This window comes from Somniosus microcephalus, chromosome 3 (genome assembly GCF_052327205.1).
Source record: "Somniosus microcephalus isolate GS21.2 chromosome 3, FLI_Smic_1.0, whole genome shotgun sequence".
Taxonomy (NCBI): Eukaryota; Metazoa; Chordata; class Chondrichthyes; order Squaliformes; family Somniosidae; genus Somniosus; species Somniosus microcephalus.
This window is the reverse complement of record NC_140989.1, coordinates 188,848,182-188,867,552: the sequence shown is the minus strand read 5'-3', so window position 1 is coordinate 188,867,552 and position 19,371 is coordinate 188,848,182. Positions and strand designations below refer to the sequence as shown.

The following is a 19,371-nucleotide window of genomic DNA, read 5'->3' as shown; positions in this document are numbered from 1 at the left end:
GCAGGGAGGTTATGATGGAGCTGTACAAAACGCTGGTGAGGCCACAGCTGGAGTACTGTGTGCAGTTCTGGTCGCCTCACTATAGGAAGGATGTGATTGCTTTGGAGAGGGTGCAGAGAAGATTCACCAGGATGTTACCTGGGATGGAGCGCCTCAGCTATGAAGAAAGACTAAACAGGCTGGGGTTGTTTTCCTTGGAGCAAAGAAGGCTGAGGGGGGACCTGATTGAGGTGTACAAAATGATGAGGGGCATAGATAGGGTAGATAAAGAGGAACTTTTCCCCTTAGTAGGGGGGTCAATAACAAGGGGGCATAGATTCAGGGTAAGGGGCAGGAGATTTAGAGGGGATTTGAGGAGGAACTTTTTCACCCAGAGGGTGGGTGGAATCTGGAACTCACTGCCTGAAAGGGTGGTAGAGGCAGGAACCCTCACAACATTCAAGAAGCATTTGGATGAGCACTTGAAATGCCATTGCATACAAGGCTATGGACCAAATGCTGGAAAATGGGATTAGACAGGACAGGGGTGGATGGTCGGCACAGACACGATGGGCCGAAGGGCCTCTTACTGTGCTGTAAAACTCTATGACTATGACTATTCGAAGAGGAGCAGAGGAGTTCTCCCCGGTGTCTTGGCCAATATTTATCACTCAATCATCATCACTAAAGAGATTGTCTGGTCATTATCACATTGCTGTGTGCAAATTGGCTGCCCTATTTCCTACATTACAACAGTGACTGCACCTGTAAACAGTACTTAATTGGCTGTAAAGCACGTTGGGACGTCCTGGGGTTGTGAAAAGCTTATATAAATGCACTTTTTGTTTGTGCCTTCTGCTCTTCCCTCCCACATGACAGCTGTCTTTCATTCTGCCAGCGCAATTCACACTTCATCTAGAGCCATCGTTTGTTTCTTAACCTGTCCCATTACCATCTCCTTTTGCCTTGAATATCTCTTAATGTCTCTCAATGTTTCTTAACCTCTCCTACCTTCTATCCTATCACAGACCATCCCTTTTGTTCTTTCATCCCCTCCCCCATTTCCCAGCCGCTACACTGGCTTAAAAATCTGTTCCATTTCCTGCTTTTTCCAGTTCTGACAAAAGGTCATCGACCTGAAACGTTAACTCTGTTTCTCTCTTCACAGATGCTGCCTGACCTGCTGAGTGTCTCCAGCATTTTCTGTTTTTACTTCAGATTTCCAGCATCTGCAGTATTTTCTTTTTGTATAAATGCAAGTTCTTTTATAAGACTAAAGATGTCTTACTGCAATTATATTGGGCCCTGAGACCACACCCGGGGTATTGTGCACAATTTTGGTCTCCTTACCTAAGGAAGGATATACTTGCCATAGAGGGAGTGCAACGAAGGTTCACCAGACTGGTTCCTGGGATGGGGGGATTGTCCTATGAGGAGATATTGAGTAGACTGGGCCTATATTCTCGAGTTTAGAAGAATGAGAGGTGATCTCATTGAAACATACAAAATTCTTAGAGCTTGACAGGGTAGATGCAGGGAGGATGTTTCCCCTGGCTGGGGAGTCTAGAACCAGTGGTCACAGTTTCAGAATAAGGGGTCGGCCATTTAGGACTGAGATGAGGAGAAATTTCTTCACCCAGAGGGTGGTGAATCATTGGAATTCTCTACCCCAGAGGGCTGTGGAGGCTCCGTCGTTGAGTATATTCAAGACTGAGAGATAGATTTTTGAATATTAAGGGAATCAAGGGATATGGGGATAGTGCAGGAAAGTGGAGATGAGGTAGAAGATCAGCCATGATCTTATTGAATGGCGGAGCAGGCTTGAGGGGCTGAATGGCCTACTCCTGCTCCTATTTCTTATGTCCTTATGTTCTTTTTCTTTCTTTTTTTACCTCTAGAAATTCGCAATAAAGTACTGCTCTCTCCCCCAACCTGGAGACAAAATGTCCTGTTAACAAATGATGGCATATAATCCCAATTTTATTTAACAGTCTAATATAGCGATTAGTACTCACTGTGCTGCGTAATTTTTCAAGCAACAGATTCAACTGAGTCTGTGGGGGCAAAAAAGGAAAAGAAGAAACTTAATGATTTGCATTCTTTGGATGAACAGCTGCAAGTGCATCAGTGGAACCTCTGCTTCAAATGATACATTTTGTATTTAACTGAGCTTAGCACACTATTTGAGGTGTAAAACAGACTAGCAAAACGTTGAATTAAGAGCACTGCGTAATGCAATAAATTGTGTTTTCACGTTATACAATGAGCTGTGAACGTCAGTGAGCAAAACCTCTTACTATCCACAAAATTATAAGAACAGCAAAGAAGCGCATTGGGATGCAAGTTTTTTTTAAATCAGGGTGTGCGTTGACATGGTGGAGGTGGAGCATGCAGCCAAACATCCTCCGGATCATGAAGCAGCACTGATGAATGAAATGACTCCAAACAGAAACCATGCATGGCACGGCCCAAACTTAACCCTTTCCACACCCAGCCCGCAAAGTTGGTTGGTGTTGACAAGTTGGCCAAAACAATGGCTCCGGATTTCCTCCCGCCCAAGAAGGAAAAAAAAAAAACAGGAAATGGCAAGGACCAAGCCTAACAGGAGGTGGTCCCTCTGGTGGTCCAGTGGCTAAATACACAGCACCATCTTGTAATGAGCCATGCAGAGCAAGAAACTCCCAGATTGTCCATGCTGAGCAACGGGAGCATTGCAATCACCTCAATTTCCCTGGACTTGTGGGGAGAGGCAGAACATCATTCAGGTTTTCCCGCTCAGTGCCCAGTGACTCCTGCTGGAAGGGTGCACGTGTGGAGAATGAGTGAAGCCAGCATTGGTCTCAGATATGATGATCCCAACAGCTCACTGATCGTCGCGATCCAGGGCAACGCATGAAAAATGGCCACTTGAGTAAGGTGCCGAAGCTTATGGAAACCTACCCCAATATTGGTCACTGACATGAGGATAGGAGGGGGGTAAAGATGGAAAATATCAGGGGAACATTTAAAAGTTCATGGAGATATCTGAACCACTCTCAGTTCAGTATTGCTGGTTGCTCGATTTTAATACAATATTTATTTGCATTAGTGTTTCTGTCCCGGGCGACGGTGCATCACTGCGGTGAATTTAAATGTAATCACGTACACCTGGAAAATGGAACTCTTCAGTCTACAAAGCGTTTGCCTGTGAAAGTTAATCAATCAAATATATCTCACACAGTGCCAATGGCGTGCTTTCATTTCTGAAAATGATTAGCCACCCTTCTCCAATACAAGCTGAAAGTTCCCATTTGGGACAAGACTGGGGGACAAGGTTAGCTAAATGAAACAAAATGGAATTATATTTTTTTTAAATGCCAATTCAGTACACTGGAATCCCTGCTGTTTCAGCAGGTTAGTGCAAACAAAAGGGGGCACAGAACCAGATTTGCATTCAACAGAAGGGTTCCATTACTGATGGTGCAACATGTGGATAGCTGACTATTTTGCAAACATCAGGGTATTTCAAGAATATGCTATTGGAATCGAATGTGTGTAGCTTTAGCAGTGATTGATGACCGTGACATATAAAAAAAAAATAGTACCCAAAAGTGATTCTGGATCCATTCACATTGTTAAAATGGATATACAATATTTGTAAGGGCTACAGTTAGATGTATGGTAACTGAAGAACCAATTGTTGTTCCAGAGCTGGCTATGTCATCTGCTGAAGCTTTGTTCTAGGATCAGTCTTGTGCTGGAAAGGGTTAAAATGCCATTTTAAGCGACCAGCCAACAGGAGTGAAGTCAGTGCTCGAACAGGTGCATTACTGGGGTGCAGTTGCTTGAGGAAGGATTTACCTGCAGTCCCTGGCTGTTGTCTACTTTTCCTTTCCCAACCTCCCCACAGTTTTTTCTACTCATCCTGAACTGGAACATCTCAGATTAAGCCAGCTGCCTGAGGAAAAGGAGCAGGAAACAGATGGAAAAGACAAGGCCTGAAAGTCAGCTTTACTATAAGTAGAAGAGAGGAGATTAGGAGAGTGCAATAGAAACTGTGGTGATGGGCAATAGAAAGCACTGCATGAGGATGATAAATGTCACCTTAGAGCTTTTAACATCAATTCATGTGGTTTCTCTTCTCTTGAACCTGAAATGTTCAAGTTAAGGTAATTATCCTTGAGAATTTAATTTAAAAAAAAGTGCAGAAAATCATTTTTACATTGAAGTAGTTGTTAATCAAGATTTTAAATTATTCAAAACTCAAAGAGAGGCTTTTTTTCCTGGTTTGACATTTGCTGCTGTTGTATTCAGTGACGTACAATCCAACGCATATCTGGAACAGATTTACATAAAGTTGGTTTGCAATGACCAAGTAAAATATTCAGCTACTGGCAAAAAACACAGTTCTGACACTGAAATTCAGACTACTGAAGGACAAAAAGTATGCTTTTGAAAGGCATTTTATAAACCTCGATTGAAAAAGGCAAGGAGAGTAGAAATACTGACAAGGAAGCAGTTTTAAGAGCAGAATGTTTCTTAGACCTAGAAATATGACAGACAGACAAGACCCAGCTTCGGACTCATTGCGTGGTTTGGAATGCTAACTACTGTACAAGGAAAAAAACTCAACTGATCTCATGGCCATGTAAAAAGATTAGCTAACAGCAGCTCAAGTGACAACGTATTTCATATTAACTAGCACAGCACCTGAAAGCTCATTTACAACACATCTTAATAAAGAAAAGCCCATGGTGCTTTGGCCTTAAGCAATAACAAGACATACTGAAGAGTGGGTACTGCACTGTACAATTAAACACAGGCTGAATGAAACGCTCTCTTCTGACAGAAGTGCTGAAATGGCCTTGGCCCCCCCCACCAAACGTGGCCGCTTTCATTGGTCAGATTCCAGGAGGCTGCTGTCCGGGACCAGATTCCGGTGCTTACATCCGACTCACTTTACATAAATGCCAGGATATGGCTCACTGACGCTCGCCTCCAAGGAGCCAACCTAAACTATCACCAGTATACAAGTGGTTTACGCCAATGATTGTCATGAGCACATTGACGGGCTAAATGTTGGGTTTTTGCTTGAAGTAGAAAGAGCTGCAATAACGTTTCATGTTTCTTTCTTACAGGTGTCAGCCATGGCTCAGTTGGTAGTGCTCTTGCTTCTTGCGGGTTCAAGCCCCACTCCAGAGACTTGAGCACACAATCCAGGCTGACACTCCAGTGCAGTGCTGAGGGAGTGCTGCACTGTCAGAGGTGCCGTCTTTCGGATGAGATGTTAAACCGAGGCCCCGACTGCCCTCTCAGGTGGATGGCACTGTTTTGAAGAGTAGGAGATTTTTTCCCCTATGTCCTGGCCGACATTTAATCCTCAATCAACACCTAAATCAGATGATTTGTTCATTTATTTCATTGCTGTTTATGGAAGCTTGCTGTGCGCTTCCCACATTACAACAGTGACTACAGTTTAAAAAGGTACCTCATTGGCTGTGAAGTGCTTTGGGACATCCGGTGGTCATGAAAGGCGCAATGTACAGTAAATGCAAGTGTTTCTCGACACCAAAATCCACTTAAAAGCAATGTGCAAACACTGCCCAGTAACCCATTAGCACTTCTACCCTGCTGAATAAAAACACCTCATACCGTTAGCACCCCAAATGCTGCAACTAGGGCAATTTGCGTGTTAATCTATTGCAGGCACCCCACCATTCCCAAAGATGGGAATTTAGAACTCTTCTCTGTTTCAAATGGAATACATATACAGATCAAGAAGGGTTCGCCATGGTTACAACCTACATCTTTCTCTAGGGGAATTGAACCTAGCCTGATTGAGTTTTTATTTTAAACCTTAAATAAAAAAATCTCCACTTGATCCCAAAACTTTGGCAACAGAGCTCTGTAATCAGTCACTACGAAGAGTGGAGCAATAGCCTAGGGCTGGTCATTCAATATTCCTTCCTTGGGGAGTGGGTGGTTGGGGGGGGGGGGCGGGCGGGCGGGGAGAGAGAAATTCCAAGCCTCCACTCCAGGACTACCACTGATGCCCGAGATCCAGCACTCTGTGAAACCTCGCTCATGGACACTGTGGTCATTCTAAACTGTGAACAGAAGAAAAATGAGGTTGAAATTTGTTTTTGAAATGCCTTCATTAAGTACGTAGATAGCCCAATTTATTAAACTCTGGTGCTGAAAGTGAAAACAAAAATTAATTCAATTAGTTTATTAGGTACAAATATACAGAGAATACTCGTTGAGTAACTGGATAATTTACTTCATGGGTGAGGGAGACTAATGTCCTGAGTGAGTTAGAACGGTTTTAAAACACATTTAATAATTATCCTTTAATACATTCTCTTCACACTAATGTGTGATCAACCTTACAATTTCATCAGTATTAAGCACACATCGCATTGCCAGTCCAGAGTGTCATGTGGGGCAGCTCTCATTTAGGGAATTTTCAAATGGGGCCAAACAATGGGCTGGATGCTGCCACCGCGACGGGAGCATTCGAGGTGCGCACACGCCTGTAGGGGCCGGGCAAGTGTCAGTTTCAGGGACGCGAAGCGCATGCGCTGAAACCCAGCACTTGCGATCTGTCAAGAATTCTCTTGATAGATCATCCGCCTGTCCGGGAGACAGGCCTCTGCGGGTGGAGAGTTCCGCATTCTGCAAAACTTCCGCCCACTGAATGCCCATCAAATTCTTACGCCTGGTAAAAGCCTGCTTTTACCAGTTTAAGAGTTTAAAAAAATAGAAAAATGAAATTTGATACCTCATTTATAAATTTAAAATACTCTTCAAAAAGGTAAGCTTATTTTTAGCCCCGTAAAAACATTTAATTTTTTTGATTTTTGTTTAAAATATTTAATTAAATAACATTTTAATTAATTTTATGTAATTAAAAAAATGTATTTAATGTGTTGGTGTATTTTTTTTTTTAGGTGATCCCATTCATACTTTTGACAGTTCAGTACGTACAGATCTAGCCAAAGTATGAAGGGGGATTCCCTTCTTCCATTGGTTGGGCCGGTCCACGTGATCCCAGGAGCGCCTACGAACCGCAAGCGCTGCTGGGATACGTGGGGCTCTGCCCGCACGGACCCGGAGAGGCTCAGGATCGGAATCCGCCATTCTTCCCGGGTCACCAGGTATTTTCGTACATATTTTACAGGTCGGAGGCGTCCGCCCGCGGGAAGCCTCCGATCGCAAATGTTGGTCCAATGTGTCACAGCAGCGATGAGGTGTTAAAATAGATCCATAAAGAGTAAAAGTTAGTGCAGCATGTTACAGGCGGGAGGAAAATGAACCAGGATATTCACTGTACTACAACCTTTACACCAAAATCAGGATGCATTGCAAGTAGTCACATTCCCACTCAATAACAATTTGGGGGGGGGGGGGGGGGTGGAAATAGCACTTTCAACCCTTTTTTAAAATGTCATGAGAGAAAAGTGCAGATTTCTGGTTTTGATTTACGAATAGAATTATACAATTTTACAACACAGGAGTTTTCCAAATGAATCTACCTTGAACTTATTCCCAACGCTAATGAAGCTCAGTTTTCCCGCCTTCTGCTTTGTGTCCTTAGTGTTGTTGGTTCCTTCAAAAAGTTTTCGGACGAACGGGTCCTTCGATTCTGACACCAGTGATTCCAAGGACATGTGTAAGGCATCATTATTCTTTTCCACAAACTTAGTCTGTCAGAGAGAAAGTCACTTTCTAGATTAAGGATGAAATTACTTCAAAGATAAGAGAAGATATAATGAGAGATAAGCAGGCAGTGGAGACTTTATAGGTATATAAAAGGTATTTAATATATAGAAAAGGACTTAAGACTATAGTGGGAATTGTGTATAGGCCCCCTGGTAGCAGCTGTGAAGTGCTAGATTGTATAAATGCAGAGATTGGACAAGCATGTAGTAAAGGCGGTGGTTTTAACGAGGGATTTTAACTTTTTGATTGGGATAAGCAGACTAGCTCATGTCAGAAAGGTAGCGAATTTCTTAAGTGTGTTCAGGATAGTTTTCAGCAGTAATATGTCCTAGAACCAACAAGGGGGCAAGCCATATTAGATTTAATAATGAGTAATGAGCCAGATTTAGTTAACAGCCTAACGGTGCATGAACATTTATGTAATAGCAGTCATAATATGATACGTTCAACTCTGTGCTTGAAAGGGAGAAACACAGCTACTAAGATTCTAGATTTAGGTAATGCTGACTTCAACAAGATGAGACAGAGGCTGTTCACAGTAAACTGGGCAAATCTGTTAATGGGTAAAATGACAGATGATCAGTGAGAGGTGTTCACTAAAGAATTGAAGGTGATACAGAACCAGTTTATACCCCTGAGGGGCAAGAGCTCTACTTGCCAAAAACCCAGCCATGGACGACTAAAGAGGTAAGAGACAACATAAAACTAAAAGAAAAAGCATACAAAAATGCAAAAAATAGCATAGATCCTGATGGCTGGGAGAGATACAAAGAACAACAAAAGGCGACAAAACAGATAGTAAGAGCTACAAAAAGGGAGTATGAAAAGAAACTTGCAAAGGATATCAAAATCAACACCATTTTTTTTTTTTTTTACAGTTATACTGTATTAGGAAAAAGGGGCAGTCAGGAGCAATGTTGGCCCCTTAAAAGCTGATAACGGTGATAGTCAACGATAATAAGGAAATGGTGGACATGTTGAATAATTACTTTGCGTCAGTACTTACAGTAGAGGAAGAGGTTAGCATGCCAGAAATCCCAAGGAAACTAATATTGAATCAGGAACGGGGACAACCAAAATTAATGTAAGTAAAATAGCAGTAAGGAAGAAAATAATGGCACTAAAGAGTGACAAAACTTCAGGACCAGATGGTTTCCATTCCAGGGATTTCTAGGAAGTAGGTGAGCACATTGCAGATGCCTTAACTATAATCTTTCAAAGTTCTCTCGATTCAGGAACCATTCCTTTAGATTGGAAAATTGCACATGTCACTCCACTATTTAAGAATGGTGAGAAAGGGAAACCAGGGAATTATAGTCCAGTTAGTTTACCATCTGTTGTTGGGAAATTACTAGAGTCTATAATTAAGAACAGAGTGACTGAACACCTTGAAAATTTTCAATTGATCAGAGAGAGCCAGCATGGATTTGTAAAAGGTAGGTCAAGCCTGACGAACCTGATTGAATTTTTTGAAGAGGTGACTAAAGTAGTGGACAGGGGAATGTCTATAGATGTTATTTATATAGACTTCCAAAAGGCATTCGATAAAGTCCCTCATAAGAGACTGTTAACTAAGGTCGAAGCCCATGGAATGGAGAGCAAATTACTGACCTGGCTAGGAAATTGGCTGAGCGCCAGGAGACAGAGAGTAGGGATAATGGGAAGGTACTCTCACTGGCAGGATGTGACTAGTGGTGCCCCGGAGGAATCTGTGTTGAGATCGCAACTATTCACTGTACTTATTAATGACTTAGATGATGGGATAGAGAGCCACATATCCAAGTTTGCTGATGATACAAAGATAGGCAGCATTGTAAGCAGTGTAGATGGAAGCATAAAATTACAAAGAGATATTAACAAATTAAGTGAATGGGCAAAACTGTGACAAATGGATTTCAATGTAGGCAAGTGTGAGATCATTCACTTTGAACCTGAAAAGGATAGGACGGGGTACTTTCTGAATGGTGAAAAGCTAAAAACAGTGGCGGTCCAAAGAGACTTGGGGGGTCCAGGTACACAGATCATTAAAATGTCGTGAACAGGTACAGAAAATAATCAAAAAGGCGAATGGAATGCTGGCCTTTATACCTAGAGGGCTAGAGTACAAGGGGCTGGATGTTATGCTCCAGCTGTACAAAGCTCTGGTTAGACCACACCTGGAGTACTGTCAGCAGTTCTGGGCACCACATCTTAGGAAGGATATATTGGCCTTGGAGGGAGCACCAGAATGATACCCAGATCAAGGGTTAAATTACAAGAGATTACACAAACTAGGGTTGTATTCCCCAGAAATGAGAAGGTTAAGGGGTAATTTGATCGAAGTTTTGAAGATAAGGGGAACAGATGGGCAAGGTTTCCTGTAATTATTTTTGGCATTGCGCAGCCCCTTTAAGGGGCTGCACGGGCCATTCAGGGAACACTGTTGATAGGGTAGAGAGAGAGAAACTATTTCCATTGGTATGGGAGTCTAGCAGTAAGGAACACAGTTAGAGCCAAATCTTTCAGGAGTGAGATTAGGAAACACTTCTACAAGCAAAGACTGGTGGAAGTTTGGAACTCTCTTCCGCAAACAGCCATTGTTGCAAGGCCAATTGTTAATTTTAAATCTGAGATTGAGATATTTTTGGGATAAGGGGTAAAGGCGGGTATATGGAGTTAGGTCGCAGATCAGCCACGATTGCATTGAATGGCGGAACAAGCTCGAGGGGCGAAATGGCCACCTCCTGTTCCTAAGTTCCAGGTACTTAAATTTGAAACCCAGTGATTGCCATCACAACCACAAGAACAATGCGTAGGGAATTAAATTTATAGCCAAACAAACTAGGAAATGTTATTTCTTTAAACATCTGAAAGATAAATGATGTGTTTCACACTTTCAAGTGCTTCATGAAGACATTAAAATTCCTAATAATTGAGAAAACGATCACTGCATTGCAGTATAAAGAGGATTCCAAATAGTAAGGAAAATCTGTTGAAATGTTGTGGAACAGTAGCTTGCTGAGAACTGAAAGCCCAGGGTCTTTTTAGAGCATCAACTGTAGCGAAGTTGGAAGCATTCTCGCAGAAGGTTGTGGGTTCAAGTCCCACTGCAGGGACTTGAGCACATAATCCAGGCTGATGGTGCAGTCTTGAGAGAGCGGTGCACTGCTGGAGGTACAGTCTTTCGGATAAGACTTTAAACCTCTCAGGTGGATGTAAAAGATCCCATGGCACTATTTCGAAGAAGAGCAGGGGAGTTCTCCCCAGTGTCCTGGCCAATATTTACCCCTCAACCAACAACTAAAAACTGATTATCTGGTCCTTATCACGTTGCTGATTGTGGGAGCTTGCTGTGCGCAAATTGGCTCCCGCATTTCCTACATTACAACAGTGACTACATTTCAAAAGTACTTCATTGGCTGTAAAGCGCTTTGGGACGTCTTGAGGTCGTGAAAGATGAGATAGATGCACGTCTATTTTTTTTTCTTGTTTGGTTCTAAAGGATTATACAAAATCTATTTAATGCAAAAGCTTACTGTTTCATAGCAGACTGCTCCAGCAAAGTGCCTGATGATAAACCCTTCGTCATCACGGATGTTCCTGTGAACTGTCAGCTTGGACTTTCTAGGAATCTGAACAATGAAAAGATGTGTGTTCTGGTTTACAAGCATTACAACAGCAGTATTTCAATATTTTCACATCTGAAATGGTTTTAAAAGCGCGGTTTAGCACAACAAGCACCAAGGGACCCCATTCATGACTGTAATTTTTCCAGTCCTCCTTCCTCCACTGCAAAATACTATGAAACCAATTATTTTTATCCACACCACATTATCAACATACACCAATAAAAACCATGTCAAATTATTTCCCAAAATGAAGGTTTAAAATTTAAAATAAAAATCCTAACCATAGTTACATCATCTAAACAACTGGTTCTCATTAAAGACACTCAAGTTCACTGTTAGTAAACAGCACATAAGAATGGTTCCCAGGAGCCAGACACTTGTGTGTGCTCTCTTCAGTCCCACTACAGTAATCTGTTATATCTGCTATAACCTGTAATAATGATCTGTTACAGTTTCTGGTTGGTTGTATTGATTGAGGAATTGTGACCCAGGACCGATGTGTGCGCGCAGAACTCGACCGGTGTGTGCGCGGAACTCATAAGAATTAGGAGCAGGAGCAGGAATAGGCCATACGGCCCCTCGAGCCTGCTCTGCCATTCAATAAGATCATGGCTGATCTTCGACCTAAATCAACTCCACTTTCCTGCCCGATCTCCATTTCCCTTGATTCCCCTAGAGTCCAAAATCTATCTATCCCAGTTTTGAATATACTCAATGACACAGCATTCACAGCCCTTTTGGGGTAGAGAATGCCTGTGTGAAGAAATTCCTCCTCACCTCGGTCTTAAATGGTCGACAGGGGAAACAACCTCTCAGCATCTATCCTGTCAATGCCCCTCAGAATCTTGTATGTTTCAATGAGATCACCTCTCATTCTTCTAAACTCCAAAGAGGATAGGCCCATTCTACACAATCTCTCATCATAGGACAGCCCTCTCATCCCAGGAATCAATCTAGTGAACCTTCATTGCACCAGCTCCAAGGCAAGTATATTCTTCCTTAGATAAGGTGACTAAAAATGTGCACAGTACTCCAGGTGTGGTCTCACCAAAACCCTGTACAATTGCAGTAAGACTTCCTTATCCTTGTACTCGAATCCCCCTTGCACTGAAGGCCAACATGCCATTTGCCTTCCTAATTGCTTGCTGTACCTGCATGGTAACTCTCCCTGTTTCCTGTACGAGAACACCGAAATCTCTCTGAACACCAACATTTAATAGTTTCTCACCATTTAAAAAAAATTGTTTTTCTATTCTTCCTACCAAAGTGAATAACCTCACATTTCCCACATTATTCTCCATCTGCCACCTTATTGCCCACTCACTTAACCTGTCTATATCCCGTTGCAGGCTCTTTGCGTCCTCACAGCTTACTGTCCAACCTAACTTTGTATCAACAGAAAACTTGGATACATTACACTCGGTCCCTTCATCAAAGTCATTAATATAGATTATAAATAGCTGAGGCCCCAAGCACTGATCCTTGTGGCACCCCACTAGTTACAGCCTGCCAACCTGAAAATGATCCATTTAGACCTACGCTGTCCATTAACTAATCCTCAATCCATGCCAATATATTACCTCAACCCCATGAGCCCTTATCTTGCCTTTTGGAAATCCAAATATACTACATCCACTGGTTCCTCTTTAACTACCCTGCTAGTTACATCCGCAAAACACGAATACATTTGTTAAACACAATTTCCCTTTCATAAAACCACATTGACCCTGACCCTGCCTAATTATATTGTGATTTTCTAAGTGCCCCGTTTCCATTTCTTTAATAATGGATTCCAGCATTTTCCCGATGACTGATGTCAGGCTAACTGGTCTATAGTTCCCCGTTTTCGCTACCCCTCTTTTCTGGAATAGCGGGGTTACATTTGCTACCTTCCATTCCGCTGGGTCCAGTCTAGAATCTAGGGAATTTTGGAAGATTACAACCAATGCATCCACTATCTCTACAGGCACCTTTGTTCGAACCCTAGGATGTAGGCCATCAGGTCCAGGGGATTTGTTGGCTTTTGGTCCCATTAGTTTCTCAAGTACTTTTTCTCGACTGGTCTTAATTACTTTAAGGTCCTCACGCTCATTAACCCCTTGGTTCCCCACTATTTTTGGTCTGCTTTTTGTCTCTCCTCCTATGAAGACAGATACAAAATATTTGTTTAAAGTCTCTGCCACTTCCTTATTCCCCATTATAGTTTCTCCTGTCTCAGCCTCTAAGGGATCAATGCTTACTTTTGCTACCCTCTTCCTTTTTACATACTTGTAGAAGCTCTTACAATCTGTTTTTATATTTCTTATTAGTTTGCTTTCATATTCTATTTTCTCCCTTATCATTTTTTGGTCATCGTTTGCTTGTTTCTAAAGCTCTCCCAATCCTCAGGCTTACTACTATTCTTCGCAACATTATAAGCCTTTTTTTTTAATCTAATACTATCCTTAACCTCTTTAGTTAGCCACAGATGGATCACTTTTCCCATGGAGTTTTTATTTCTCAATGGAATGTATATTTTGAGAATTTTGGATTTTTTTTTTGTTTGCCACTGCTTATCTACTATCATATCTTTTAATCTAATTTCCTAATCTACCTTAGCCAACTCACTCCTCATACCTATGTAATTGGCTTTATTTAAGTTTAAACTCTAGTTTCATACTTAAGCATTTCACTCTCAAACTCAATGTGAAATTCTATCATATTTTGATCACTTTCCCCAGAGGATGCTTTACTATGAGATTACTAATTAACCCTGTCTCCTTATTGCAATACAAGATCTAAAATTGCCTGTTCCCTGGTTAGTTCCCCGACGTATTGTTCTAGGAAACTGTCTCGAATGCATTCCATGAACTCGTCCTCCAGACTACGTTTGCCAATTTGATTTGCCCAGTCTATATGAAGATTGAAGCCCACACGATTATTGCATTACCTTTGTTGCAAATTCCTATTATTTGCTCATTAATACTCTGTCTAACAGTATAGCTACTGTTAGGGGGCCTATAAACTACTTCCACCAGTGTCTTCTGCCCCTTATTTCTTATCCCCACATATACTGATTCTACTTCCTGACCTTCCGAGCCAAGATCCTTTCTCACTTCTGTCATTGTCATCCTTTATTATCAGGGCTGCCCCCCCTCTCCTTTTCCATCTGCCTCCCTTTTCGAAATGCCAAGTACTCTGGAATATTTAGTTCCCAACCTTGGTCACCTTGCACCCACGTCTCTGTACTGGCTATTAGATCAAAACCATTTATCTCTATTTGTGCCACTAATTCGTCTATCTTGTTATGAATGCTTCACACGTTCAGATAAAGAGCCTTGAATTTTAACTTTTTACCATTAATCCCTGCTTTGACCTTATTCGCTGATGCGCTATTACTGTTAAACTCTGTCCCTTCCTGTCACACGGTTTATCTTTACCCAAATCGCCACACCGCTCCACTGCCTTTACTTTTCTCTTGAGTTCTATATTTCCCCTCACCTGACCCCTCCCCCACCCCATTTTTAGTTTAAAGCCCTATCTACAGCCCTAGTTATTCAATTCACCAGGATACTGGTCCCAGCCCAGTTTAAGTGGAGCTCATCCCAACGCAACAACTCTCTCTTTCCCCAGTACAGGTGCCAGTGCTCCATTAATCTAAACATCTTCCTCCCATACCACTCTGAGCCACACATTTAACTCTCTGATCTGCTTGTCCCTGTACCAATTTGCATGTGGCTCAGGTAACAACTCTGCCAATACCTGCGTGGAATACGACTGATGGCTGCATAGAACTCGAACGATATCTGCGTGGAACTCACACGACCGATATCTGCGTTGAACTCTCAAAACCGATATCTGCGTGGAACTCACACGACCGATATCTGCGTTGAACTCTCAAAACCGATATCTGCGTGGAACTCACACGACCGATATCTGCGTGGAACATGACAGATATCTGCGTGGAACTCACACAACTGATATCTGTGTCGAATATAACAGATATCTGCGTGGAACTCCAACTTCTTTCCCCCCCGGTTCAGCTAGCAATAGAAAACAAACTTTAATTCAAGTTTTTATGCAAGTTGGTACATGGCTTAAGCAGATAACCAATCAGGGCTGACACGCAATATTTGGATCTATTTAATGAGAATATGCTTCCCATAACTGGTTACTGCAATTATTATCTTCGATTCAATTTAACCAGCTTTACATTTATTTTTCCACGCATGATTTCCTCCCACTGCCACTCCTGTCCTGAACACCTGGGGACGAGCAGCCCTCTGTTACGTTGGCCAAATGGCTGTTGTACGAGTTGGTGCAGTGAGGGCTACTCACTGCATGGGGGCCCATTGAAGCCGCGCTCACTCCTGTCCTCACCTGCGCTTTGGAGCAGACGTAACTGGACAGTGATCAGGAGCAGGGGCCTCGGATGATTTTTTCCCCTGTACAACTCCGAACACAGAGACAAACTCTTGTGCCCCCAGCAAGAGACCAGTTAACTCAGCACAGATCAAGAAGCAAATGTGTCCTCTGTAGTCTGTGTGGGCTCAGTACCACACCATGTGATGCACAACCAATGAGCCAATGGGGGAGGCCCTACTTTGCAAATGGCTCCAGTCCTACCACTGAGCAGACAGTCACTCACTGTGAGTCGGAAGTGATCCTTGTGCTTCTGGTGTACCACAGCAGTGAAGTGTTGGTCATTGGTTTGAGGTAAACGGTTTTCTTCATCCAGAATATCCAGGATTCCCACTAATTTAGCTTCAATTAAATCTGTTCATTGGCAGAATAAAAACAAATTTGCATGCATATTAAACACTAGTTTACAGTCATATTCATTTCATTGACAGCAGTGCTTCATTTCCAATGTTGCAAGCCTCAGCCTTGTGTGTGCTTGGCAACAGTTACTCACGCTCTCTCCCTCATACACCTTTGGTCAACCCTGTCCCCATTTCTTTCCTGCTTCCACTTCGTTCCCCACTGCTCTGCTTTTCACTTTACAGCCTCCAGTAGTGGAACATGTAATCACAGCCTGAGCACCCAGCAACATGACAGGTGACACACTGCAACAGTAATGGCGTTAAAATTACCAACCTGTCATCTCTACGCAACACAGGGCAGCACACAGCCCCACTCAACTTGACTTTATTAGAAAAGTGAGACGGGGTGGGACAGGGGTCGTGGTGGTTAATCTTGGGTGGAAACTGCCAATGGCCAGCACTCCAGTTAAGTGGTTAGACTTGGGGTCGCATGGGTCAGGGATAGATCAGGAGCCTTGGAGTCGGAGAGCAATCAGGGGCTTCGGAGACAGGATCGCAGAGGTCAGGGGAGCCTGGAGATAGTCGTCCGGAGGGAGGGAGGTCAGGTGGCCTGGAGGTCAAAGATCAAGGATCTCAGGACCAGGAGTGGTGACAATCAGATTGTGACTGTTCAAATTTAAAAAAAAATTAAATTTGTGAGATGTTTAGGGTTGGTTTTCCCTGATCAGGGCAAACCAATGTTGGAGGCATTCTGGGGGTTTAATCACATGACACCCGGCCACGTGACATCTACAAATGCTATTACATTTACCGTATAAAGGTTGGGTCCTGTGTACTTGAGCATCTTTGTTCACCGTTTGGCGCCAGCAGCTGATGTGTGACAAGTTCCAGAAACCAGGAGGCCCCTCGTGAGCAGCTGAAGCAAGGAAACCAAGGGCGGGGAAGAGGGGAAATCGAGGAACCCCCACCCCCATTATGTGTATTTAGATAGCAGATTAATGGCCTCATTCTAGTGTTCATCTAAAATGTTCAACTGAACACTTTTTAAATTCATTCTCGGGATGTGGTCGTCACTGGCCAGGTTGGCGATTATTACCCTGAAAAGGCGGTGGTGGGATCACAGAATCACAGAATCTACAGTGCAGATAGAGGCCATTTCGGCCCATCGAGCCTGCACCGACACATATCCCACCCTATCCCCGTAACCCCACGTATTTAATCCCCTAACACTAAGGGTCAATTTATCATAGCCAAATCAACCTAACCTGCACATCTTTGGACTGTGGGAGGAAACCGGAGCACCCGGAGGAAACCCACGCAGACACAGGGAGAATGTGCAAACTCCACACAGACAGTCGCCCGAGGCCAGATTTGAACCCGGGTCCCTGGCGCTGTGAGGCAACAGTGCTAACCACTATGCCACTATGCCACCGTGCCGTAACGTCTGTGTGTAATTGAGACACGGACTGCAGAAGTTGGTTATAACAGGTGTTTACTGAATGGAGACAAAACTGGAACTACTATACAAAGTTACTTCACAGGCTTATATACAGGGGTGGTCACTACTGGTACTGCAGTATACAGGGGCTGCAGAATATAGTTCCTTCTTCAAGGTACATACACTACAATTCCTCCCCTTTTAGTGAGACCGCACCTGGAATACTGCATACAGTTTTGGTGTCCATACTTAAGAAAAGACATACTTGCTCTCGAGTCAGTACAAAGAAGGTTCACTCGGTTAATCCCGGGGATTAGGGGGTGGTCATATGAGGAGAGGTTGAGTAGATTGGGACTCTACTCATTGGAGTTCAGAAGAATGAGAGGCGATCTTATTGAAACATATAAGATTGTGAAGGGGCTTGATCGGGTGGATGCGGTGAGGATGTTCCCAATGAAGGGTGAAACTAGAACTAGGGGGGCATAATCTTAAAATAAGGGGCTGCTCTTTCAAAACTGAGATGAGGAGAAACTTCTTCACTCAGAGGGTGGTGGGTTTGTGGAATTTGCTGCCCCAGAAAGCTGTGGAAGCTACATGAAATAAATTTAAAACAGAAATAGATAGTTTCCTAGAGGTATAGGGAATTAAGGGTTACGGGGAGCGGGCAGGAAATTGGACATGAGTCTAGGTTCGGAATGTTCATGGCCCTGTGGGTAGTGGAGTGGGCCCAGGGGCCGTGTAGCCTGGTTCTGCTCCTACTGTGTTCTAATTCTGTGTTAGATTTCAGGAGATGGTTTTATTCCTGTTCCTGGCTGGGGTGGAGATCGCCTTTACAGAAGGTAAGTACTGTAGAAAATATAGGGACAGAATGATCTCCTGGAAGAATTTCAATCGCCTAGATGGGTCGGAGAGGAATTTCCCAGATTTTTTTCTCCCAAATTGGCCATTGGGTCTTTTATCTGGTTTTTCGCCTCTCCCGGGAGATCACATGGGTTCGGGTGGATGCAGAGTGATAGAAGATTTGAAGTTAGGATCAGATCAGCCATGATCTTATTGAATGGTGGAGCAGGCTCGAGGGGCCGATTGGCCTACTCCTGCTCCTATTTCTTATGTTTGTTCTTATGTTCTAAACAGTACATAACATTCGATTAATAATTAAGTAACATATTTACAATTACAGTTGCTATATACATTAGCTGAAGTTAATCAATTATAAATTCAGTCTTTGAGGAGGCTTCCTGATTCTGTCCGGATAACGCCTCTTTGGGGTATCAGGTTCTTCTGGCAAAGTTGATTCGGGATCAACGTCGTTGTTTGGTTCGTCTGCTTCCAATATCACCGATTCTGAGGTAGATGCAATTGGTACTTCGGTTTCATCACCAGGTGTATAGGATCGTGGTGTAGATTTGACGTTTTCCAGTAACTCTAGAATCTGGTCAGCATGGCGTCTTACAATGCTCTCTCCAACGTCCACGGTATACATTAGAGGTCCTTGCCGTGTGCAGATCGTTCCTGGCTGCCATTTCTCTGTGCGGTAGTCCCAGGCCAAAACTGGTTGACCTATCTTGAAACTCCTGGTTGGCCTTTCATTTCATATTCTGAAACTGCCTGTTCTCCACATCTCTTCTGATGTTTGGCTTAACCAAATCCAAGCGGCATCTTAGTCTTCGATTGAAGAACATCATGGCTGGAGTTTGGTTGGTAACCGCATGTGTCGCATTCCAGTAGGCAAACAAGAAGTTATCCACCTTGTGTTGTAGGGGTATGTCTTCATTACACATTGCCTTGATAGCCTTCTTGAATGTTTGAACGACCCTCTCAGCCAATCCATTGGTGGCTGGATGATATGGGGCGGCTGTGTAATACTTAACACCATTGTTCTTTAAGAACCTCCGGAACGCTT

The 19,371-nt window shown here is 43.1% G+C and overlaps 1 protein-coding gene across 5 annotated transcripts in view; it reads right to left on the bottom strand.

Annotated features, from left to right (window-relative positions):
* The window catches only part of myo6a (myosin VIa), a 350,780-nt gene that overhangs the window by 63,675 nt on the left and 267,734 nt on the right, over positions 1-19,371 (bottom strand). For all 5 annotated transcript variants that reach the window (XR_015077588.1, XM_085982051.1, XM_085982054.1 and 2 more), the window contains 4 exons: positions 15,916-16,043; positions 11,196-11,291; positions 7,494-7,664; positions 1,995-2,033 (listed from right to left, as the gene is read on the bottom strand). Coding sequence is in view for 4 of the 5 variants with exons in the window: in XM_085982051.1 (XP_085838177.1) it covers positions 1,995-2,033; positions 7,494-7,664; positions 11,196-11,291; positions 15,916-16,043 (434 nt within the window). In the remaining variant the exon portion in view is untranslated. The remainder of the gene's footprint in view (positions 1-1,994; positions 2,034-7,493; positions 7,665-11,195; positions 11,292-15,915; positions 16,044-19,371) is intronic.